A 10,909-nucleotide genomic window follows, 5' to 3' on the forward strand; every position below is an offset into this window, starting at 1 on the left:
TAGAAATCTTTTTATCTTAATGATTCAATTAACTGAAAATATAAATATTCATTGCAAAAAAACATAAATGTTTAAATGTTAGTGCATTATAATTTAATTATTTTTTCCTTAATTATATATAATTTTTCTTTATATATAAAACACTAATTTTTTGTATTTTCAAAAAAATAACTTATTAATATTTCTTAAAATGTTATAAATAGTCTAAATTTTTTCTTTATAAACATTTTTTTAAAAATTTTTTTTTAATAATATATTAACATATATTTAGTTTTTAACAAAAAATTATTAATTAATATTTCGCTACAGTTAGAAATAAAATAAAAAAAACAGAAGAAATATAACAAAAAAAAAAAAAAAAAAAAAAAAAAAATTATTAAATACTGTTCTATTTTTACTATAAGAGAATTGTGTTTATCAATGTAAAATTTTTATTTNCATATATTTAGTTTTTAACAAAAAATTATTAATTAATATTTCGCTACAGTTAGAAATAAAATAAAAAAAACAGAAGAAATATAACAAAAAAAAAAAAAAAAAAAAAAAAAAAATTATTAAATACTGTTCTATTTTTACTATAAGAGAATTGTGTTTATCAATGTAAAATTTTTATTTAAAATTGAGTATACTTTGTATTGTTATAAGTATACAAAATTATAAAATACTTAAAACACATTATTTTTAACTACAACATAAAATATAATTTGTTTCAGCAATATATAGTTTTTAATATTAAAAACCTATATATGTAAATTTTAGATGCGTAATATTTTTATATTGACAAAATTATAAGATGAATGATTCTAACATTTATTTAAATATAATTATCAAAAAAATAACATTTTTTCTTAAATGGTATTTATAAAAGATTTTATTTCATTTTTTGATCTTAATAAAGTAAAAATGTAAAAATTTTAAAATTTTTTGATAATTATTTCTACATTCTTTTTTACTTTAAAATAAATTATCCATGATCTAAACAAAATATTTTCTTTTTTTCTTCGTTAATGAATTATATAATAAAGCTTTAATAGGGAAACCTTATAATTAAAGAAAAATAAAATAATACAGTTTTTTAAAAATTTTTTTAATGTGTTTCAATAATAATATACTTACAATAACATTCTCATTTTTTTAATAAAATTATATGAATTTATGTTAATTTTTATTAATGTCATACATATTTTATGTATACTATTAAATTAAATTATTTTTCTATATATATATAAATATATAAACATTTATATTTTTAAAAGTTAGAATAATTATAAAAATTTAAAATAATGAATTATTGCTCCAATTAAAATTATACGAAATTATAACCTTAGGTTTTCCTAATAGAAAAGTTATCCGCCTTTTAGCTTTATCCTTTTATGATTTTTCAATAATTTACTATCTATATTTCCATAAGAAAAATGTTTTAAAAAAAAATAACTTAAAGCTAATAATATAAATAATTAAATATATTATTAAATTTTCTTATCAACTAGCTTCTCAATTTCTAAAGTTAAGTAACAAAAAAGCGTAGTGTTCATATAAGCCTGGTAAAAATTTTAAGTTTTTTTTTTCATCTAAATTTTTCATGACATTATTTTTTTGTAGGTATATATTATTTTTCTCTTTTGGAAAATCCGAGTATTCTCTTTTTCTTTTCTCTAAATAATTCTCAATTATATTTATTGCAATTTTATTTCTATTGTGTATTCTTTCAAATTTCTCGTTTACATATATTTCACAATTTATTATTTTTTTAATATTTCTTACGTCTTCTAAAGCAAAATCTTTCTTTTCTTTTTTTGCTTTATTTAAAAAAAATTGTTCCAAATTAACTGAATTTTCCACAAAAATATTTGAATTAACATCATAATTTGCTTTTTTATTATCAACAAAAATGCCATTAAACATATTTCCATTAATAGTATTATTTATATGGATATTATCTTCTTTATCTTTTTTTTCATTTAATGATTTAAGTTGTTTATTTTCATATTCCAAATATTCCTTTTTATATATTTTTCTTTTATATTCATTATTTTTCCTTATCTGTTCATTAAATTCTTTTTCATCATTGCTATACGAGTTGTCATTGTCATTAAGACATTTGTTTTGTTTATAAGTTTCCATCATTTCTACCATTTCGGAATGATTTTTATTGTTTACTTCCTTTTTAATGTTATCTTTAAAGTTTTTTGAAAAATTTCTATTTAACATCTCTTCATCTCTACAAACATTTTCTCTATATAAATTTTTCAATATATTACTTTTTTCTTGAGTAACGAAATTGGAATTATTTACTTTATTTTTATTTTTTATGTCAATTATATCACCCTTTAAACTTGTACAGTGAAGTAAACTTTTGTAACTATGATTTCTCTTTCTTAATTTTTTAGTATTTAATAAATTTGTGTCTTTATTAAAATCTGTATTTATTTTATTTTTTTTTTCTTCAAAAAATTTTATATCTTCATCTTTTCCTAATGTATAATCTCTAGAATTCAAATCATATTCTATAACTTTACTATTAATTTTACAATTTGTTGGATTTTCATAAAGACTTCTAATAAGAGTAGAACTCTTTCTTTCTTTTTTATTATTTAATTTTATAAAATTTAAGTAAGGTAAATATTGTTTTTCTAAACTATCTAAAAGTTTCATATTTCTATTAAAATTTTTTATACTTTCTTCTCTTTTTATACTTGTATGTTTTATCCCAGAAAACTCTATGCTTTTAGATTCACTTAAAATATCTCTTTTCTCTTTTGTATTGTTTACTAACCCTATGCTACTTTCAGAAAAATTTTCTATTATATTACTATCTTTAAGTTGAATATTTTTTTTATTTTCCCTAAGCAATGTCGTTTCTTTTTTCTTGTCATTAGAATTATCGTAAAAATCACAATTTTTGTGAATTCTTTTCTTTTTAACTTGTGCTATTTTATCGAGAAAAACGTTTAGTTTTTTTTTTTTGTGTATTGTAGTATTTTTCTCTAAATTTTTACTACAATTCTTGTTATACAAATAATCATTATCTACATTTTCACTACTTTCTTTAATCACTTTTATGTAACTTTCATTGCACAAGTTTCTATTACTTTCGTTCATTTCAATTTTTTCTTTTGGACTACTTTTGCGCGCTTCAACATTCTTTCTATGTAGAATATTTTCATTAAAAAGAGAACATATGCTTTTTTTTAATTCATTGTGGTGAATTGTATTATCTATAATTTCTTTTTCAAGGCAAAATTTTAATTTATAATTATTTTTTTTAATGTTGTTTAAACTTATAAGCGTTTTTTGAATTTTCTCCTTAATTTCTTTCATTCCATTATTTTGAACTCCACTTTTATCTAAAAAATCTTTATTTCTACTTTCTTCTTTGTATTTTTCTCTCTTAATCAGTGTTTCATAAAAATTAATATTATTACTGTGAAAATCGGAACGTAAGTCTTTATTTCTTTTAACTTCTCTTTTATTTTTATATTGATTATTTGTGCTCATTCTCCTAAATATACTTAAGTTAATATTTTTCAAATTTGAAGATGTTTTACTTATACCATCAAATTTTGTGATTTTAAAATATTGATTATTTTTTTTTAATTCATCGCTTTTTATATTTTTTTTTTGGAATATAATAGTTCCATCTTTACATTCCTTATTAAATATTAGAAACTTTAAATTGCTTAAGTAACCCCCTTTGCATGAATTTTTAACTCTATCATACCTATAATTTTTTTCATATTTCTTCATATTTTTTTTTATCTCCTTTATTGTGTCTCTGTTATATTCCTAAAAAAAAATTTATCAATTAAAAAATTAAAATATTTATTTAAAATTTTAAGTATTTCATTGATATATATATATATATATATATATATATATATATATATATATTATATATAATTTCAATTCAAATTAATTAATGTGTAAAATCTTAGTAAATATACACTTTTTGTATATTTTTATGTTGCCATTAAATTGATATATGATTTCAAAGTAGGCTTTTTAATAGTTGAGAAAAAGACGAATTACCTTTGTATTTAAAGATGAATTCAAATAATTTTTTTTTTCTAAAGGAATGTCTTTATCATTACTATAATGTTCCTTTCTTTTAAATGATTTTCTATCTTCAATTAATTCTTCACATTTATTTATATTACTACCTATATTATTATTAAATTCATCATAAATATATTTTTTGCTTTTTAAATATAATTTTTTTTTTTTAAAGTAAATTTCATTAGTATTTTTTTTGTTTTTATTATTGTTATTATTAAAAAAAAAATTTTTAATAGAAGTTTCTATATTCTTACCTTTTTTTATAAAACCTTTATTTTTTTTAGTAAAAGTTACAAATGGAATTTTTTGTTTTAAATATATTTCTTTGTTTCTGAAATATTTTTTTTCAATATTATATTTTTTATAATAACAACGATAAACATTTATGTTACGATTTATCCTATTCAAATGAGTTATTCTCAAGTTTTTTTTACAGTTATTTTTTATTTCAAAAATATGTTTTAATGTAGGCTTTTCATATTTATTTTTTTTTTTAACTCCATTTTTTCCTATCTTTTTATACAATGTTTTACGGAACATATTATCTGTTAATCTATGTTTATTTTTCCCCATATTGAAAAGAGTGCTAATTAATAACACATTTTTTATGTTGTGTTTTCCATCAATATCATCATTATTCCTATTTTTAAAATATGAGGAAAAATTCATAATTCTTTCATGAACATTTTTATTTTCTCTGCTACTTTTATTTAATTTTGTTTCTTCATTAATGCTAAAATTTTTGATAGATTTCAAGTAAAGTTTCAAATTATTAATATGTCTTAATTCTTTTTTAACTGAAAATACATTCTCGTTATTCCATCGTTTACTAAAATACAACTCATCAGAAACAAATTTTTTATCTCTTAAAAAATTAAATACTTCATTTTCTTCATGATAATCGTTGTTATCGGAAGAGTTTATTTTGTTAATTAAATCAAGTTTAATATTCTTAAAGTTATCGAAGTTTAATGTATTTTTTAAAAGATTATGCATTTTTAAATTTAATTATTATTTTATTTAAAAGACATATATTTGCATGCGAAATATTGCTAAAATAGAAAAATATGGCTTTTTTTTACTTTTAATAGTTATGAATCTTATAAAAATTTTAAAACTTAGAAATTATATTTTCCTTTGAATTACTACTTCTTTCTTTAACATAATATTTTTCTTTTTAAATTTTTGTTCTTCAAAATTATTGATATATTTACTATTTCGAAATAAAATTTTCTTTCTAAAATAAAATTAAAAAATAGCATTAGTTAAAAAACATTAAGAAATACAATATAATTACAATATGTTGCATTATTAAAAGATATTTCAAATATTTTTCATATTGTAAATAAAAATTTTTATATTCCAACAATTAAAAAAATATTTTGTTTTCATTACTAATAATTTAAATATTATCCATGAAATGAAATACAAAAAAATAATTAAAATTATTCATAATATTTTTACTAAAAAATAAATTTTTTTTTTAATGTTAAATTTCTGAATATTGTTAACATTTAAAAGTACATAAGTGCACTTAAAATTTTATATTTTTTCTTTTAAACGTAGAATTTATCTGTTTTTATTTTACAAGTTTAACAATTAGATATAACATTTTATAAATAATTTAATAAATATACATGATTTGAGAAATATTAAATATTCATAATTTATAAAAAATATGTAAAAAAAAATTTTTTTTCTTATTTTAATTCTTTAAATTTTTTAAGGTGAATAAATTATGAAAAAGACAAAATATATTTTTAAGATAATATTTCAAAAAGGGATACCTTTTTTTATAAATATAAAAAAAAAAAAGAAAAAAGAGTAGGTTTGAAATTATTTTCATTTAGAATTTCTTTTTAATATAGCTAAATAATTATAATATTATGTAAAGAAACCAATAGTTGTAAAAATACATACAATAACATTTATATACTACAAATAAAAGTAATAATTAAGGTATATATTATTGCATGTGATAAATTAAAACTAACAACAATTTTAAGTTGTAAATTTTTCTTAAAATTTTTTAATATTCATTTATATATACATATTTATTTATATCAAGGATTACCATAAAAAAAAATACAATGTTAGAATATAATATTATGTATTTAATATATTAACATTTAAAATCCATAGGAAGAGACAATTTAGTTAAATTTTTTTCATGAGTATATTAATTTTTTCTGTTGGTTTTCATCAAAAGTTTCAATTTTATTATTCCAAAAAAATTTCCATATCTTTTTATAATTATTTTTATTTTACTTTAATAAATATAAAAACTATATTTCCTTCTAGGAAATTTAATTTTTTATCTATTTCATATTTCTTGCTTTTGGTTTATATCGTTCTACATTTTAATAAGAAAATTGAATGCTACTTTATCAATATTCTAAAATGAAAATATATTACTCATAAAATAATCAATTATTAAAAGATAAAAATATAAATTTAAAAACAGAACAAAATTGATAAATATTTTTTACTCAAATTATATTTTACTTCTTTTAATAAAAAAGCAAAAAGATTATAAAAAAAAATTACACTGTATATTTTTATCTAGAACTTATATAAATTTCTATTGTAATCGCTAGAAAATTCTTGTAATAAATGAAAAAATTTATTTATAAAATTTTTTAATTTTTAGTGGATATATAGTTATTAGATCTTTTAAATGTTTTCACAATAACAATATTCAGTTTTTTTCCTTGTTTTATTTTTGTTAATGCTCATTAAACTCTTTAAAAACAATACGCGCATATGTAAATTTTAGAATGTTATTTTTTTTGCATTCACTATTTTCTTATATTTCACATAAAATGTAGACATTTTATAAAAATTCATTAAAAAAAATTTTTTTTAGAAAATTTTCTATTTATTCATTATAACTTTTCTATTTTTTAATGCAAAAATATTACAAAAGAGAATATAGCAAAATTTAATAATAAAAAAAAACTAATAAGCATTTTGTATTAATTTTAACATGTTATAATGCTTACATATAAAAACTTGTTATAATAAATTCTCAGAAAAGTTCTATCTTTATGAATTTATATTTAGTAGAAAATTTACAATGCAGAATTTAGATAATGTTTAAAACAAATTTTATAATATGTCTATAAAGAAAACTATATTTGAATTATAATTTCAATATATATTAATTATATACAAAAAAATTATGCTAAAGTAATGGCACATAAATAATAAAAAAATTGATGTCAATATTTCTATCATTATAATTTTAAAAATGCACTTAAAGGTATGAAAAATGAAAATAATAAAATGAAATAGTAATATGCCGAATATGTTTCTAAATAAGAAAAATTTAATTTTGTACTTAAATAATACAATTTATAGAATTTTCTTATTAAAATATTTTATATTTATTATAGAAATTTAATTAAACTACAACCATTGTCTTACATTTATACTTTTAATTTTATATATAGAAATTTATATTGCTTATATATGTTTTAATGAATTGATTTTTGTGAAGTTTTGATAATAGTTCTTATCTAACGGATTTAATTATCACATAAGCGAGTGGATATTTTCAAAGGAAATTATATAATTTTTTTTAATTTGGACTTTGTTTGGAATATTAATTTTTTTTACTCATATATAATTACCATGGTTTAAATAATATTTTTCGTTTAAGTTAAATTCCAAATACATGTTTTTATTTTGTTCCTTTTATTTATTAGATTTTTTTTATCTAAGAACTAATTTATTTCTATGGCAATTAGAAAAACATTCAATTATAATTGCTTTTTCAACATTTCAATATTATGTAAGATATTCTTTTTATTTTTACAATAAAAAGTCAATATTATAAAATGGGAGATATTTGCAATTTATTACAGCTATATCATTTTCATAGTAAATTTATGTAAATATAAATTTGATAAAATGATAATAATTCAAAATATTTATTAAGTAAATTGTTATATTTAAACATTGCAAAAATTCTGGCAAATGAAAAACTCTGTTAATATAATAAAAATAGTCAAAAAAAAAATCATTATACTAGATAGTCAATTTATTATTAACTATAAAAATATTTATTTTTTATTTTGCCTTTATATATATATTTGTTATTTATTTATCTTTTAGTCATATTTAGAGAATGAAATTTCTTTAGATTTAATTTATCTTTATTTTATTTAAAAGGACTTGTTACATTATTCATTTATAATATTAGGGAATGAAGATTGAAGTCTATTTTTAAAAATTGGAAATATTATGTAAATATCTTTCCACTTTACCTTAAATATTACATATTATTTTTACAATTTTATATTTTTCAAAGAAAGAAAAATATTTAGTGTAAAAAATTTTCGTATACTTAGTAATTAAAAAATTAACTCTTTTTTAATAATTTTAAAATGAAGATTCATTTATCACTAGAAAAAAATATAACACTAAGAAAAATAAATGAACAAATTATTCAAATATGTCAGCACAAAATAGGAATTAATAATTATTATTATATATAATAATAATTAAACACTTCAATAATTCATTGAAAAGGATCATATTATTATAGTAAAAAATATTCCTAAACATAATTTTATGGAAATATACCATTAATAAACTTATAGGAAAAAGATAACAAATTTAAATATTGTCAGGTAAAAAGGTTTACTTATATATTATTAAGAAAGAATTATTATTATTAAGTTAATCTGAAAGAATTACATTATATTATGTTTTAATTTAATATTTCTACTTTATCCTAAATCTATGATTTGTAATTATAATTTAAAAATAGATAATATAATAATACAGAATATACCTTAAAAAGTAGAAAGATAATATACAATTAAAAACAGAGAAATATAGTTTTAATTAAGTCTAAAAATATATTTTCCCTGTTTGTCATAAAGATATGGAAAAAATAATATTAAAAAAGATAGAATAGTTAAATAAAATTGTAACATATAGTATAGCAAAAAATAAAGTACATAGAAAAGAAATAGAAGTAAATGATTTTTCAAAATGCTAACATGAAAAGTAATGTAATATCATTGTAATATGGATAAAACATAAAATATTACATACTAGAAGAAAATCATTTATGTTGAACTTCTATATAATGTAATGCGATAAAAACTTATGTGAAATAATTATATTCATAAAAAGAAAATAGAAATTGAAAATACTTACTTGTCTATATGGATAAATTCTGTTAAAATACTATAAAAAAAAATTAGGAATATAAATTTTATAATGCTGTAAATTTGTGAAATAAAATTCATAATTTGAATTATTATTTATACCAAGTTATAAATTAGAAATATTCTTGTAAAATTTTGTAAATTTTCTTTTGATTTCATTAAATTTATTTCATTACTTATTGGATTTTGTATGTTATCTTAGGATTCATTTTTGCATATTATTCATAGAATTTTCTTTTTATTTATCTATTAAAACTTCATCATAATTCATTCTGTTTTATCTATCATTTTATTTATCCCATTATTATTCTATTTTAATTATTACTCTGTTTTGAATATTTACTTTATATTCTTATTTGAAAAAATTTTCTATAGCTAATTTTTATCTATATTTATAAAAAATTTTAGTATTTCCCGGAATCGTTTATTTTTATTTTAAGTTTCCATTTTTCTTAAATACTAAGTTATGTTTATTCAAATTTATGTTTAATTTTAATACCAGTTCAATATTACTTTCTCTTGAATAAAATTATTTATTTCACTAAACTATAACATTTATTAGTTTAAGCCTTATATATAATATTGTAGAAAATTATAATAAAAATTCTTGAAATAAAAACATAAAAACATTACTAAAAACAAATAATTAATAACAGTAATATATATTGTATTATACTACTAAATGCATTATAATAGTTCTATTTATTAATTTGAATTTACTTCGATTAGTTAATGAATATAACATGATTATTTTTTCAGTTTTATTTGACTCTTCATTAATTTAATAAAATTAATTTAAAAAAAAAAAAAAAAAAACATACATTTCTTGTTATTAACTATAATTTGTTCGTTCACATAAAGCTTATATTCTTTTTATTTTAAGTTTATTATTCATTCACATAATTATTATACAACACTTAGTTGCATCGTTTTATTTTTATATATTATCTTTAATATAATTTTTATATATTATATTAATTAATAAAATAAATTTATATATATTATTTTTTTAATAAGTAATAAACTTATTATAATATACATTTCTCATAGCATTTTAATTTATTTTTATTAATTTAGAATGCTAATATATATATTTATTTTATATAAAAAATTTAATTTTACAAATAATTTATTTATTTATTTTTAAATATATTATTCATGTAATTTCAATTTATTTGGTTTAATATATTTATATTATCTTATATATTATATTATTTATTATTTAATTTTACTCTTTTAATTGGTATTATGTATAATATTATTCATTTATTCATTTTATTATATATATATTTTTAATTTATTTAATTATTTTAATAATATTATATATATATATATATATATATATTAATTTATTTAATTATTTTAATAATATAATATATATATATTAATTTATTTAATTATCTTAATAATATTATTATATATATATTTTTTTTAATTTAATTAATTATTTTAATAATATTATATATATATTAATTTATTTAATTAGTTTGATAATATTATTATATATATATTTTTTAATTTATTTAATTATTTTAATAATATTATTATATATATATTTTTTTTAATTTAATTAATTATTTTAATAATATTATATATATATTAATTTATTTAATTAATTTGATAATATTATTATGTATATATTTTTTAAATTTATTTAATTATTTTAATAATAT

At 15.9% G+C, this 10,909-nt stretch overlaps 1 protein-coding gene across 1 annotated transcript; it reads right to left on the reverse strand.

The window, feature by feature from the left end:
• Positions 1-1,494: 1,494 nt before the first annotated feature.
• PGAL8A_00401500 (conserved Plasmodium protein, unknown function) lies at positions 1,495-5,052 on the reverse strand (the record flags this gene model as incomplete). Its single annotated transcript, XM_028670373.1, has 3 exons — positions 1,495-3,786; positions 4,030-4,160; positions 4,311-5,052. The coding sequence occupies 3 exons, from the start codon at positions 5,050-5,052 to the stop codon at positions 1,495-1,497; spliced, it is 3,165 nt and encodes a 1,054-aa protein (XP_028527132.1).
• Between the last annotated feature and the right edge of the window lie 5,857 nt (positions 5,053-10,909).

The sequence above is a fragment of the Plasmodium gallinaceum genome (genome assembly GCF_900005855.1).
Source record: "Plasmodium gallinaceum strain 8A genome assembly, contig: PGAL8A_v1_108, whole genome shotgun sequence".
NCBI lineage: Eukaryota > Apicomplexa > Aconoidasida > Haemosporida > Plasmodiidae > Plasmodium > Plasmodium gallinaceum.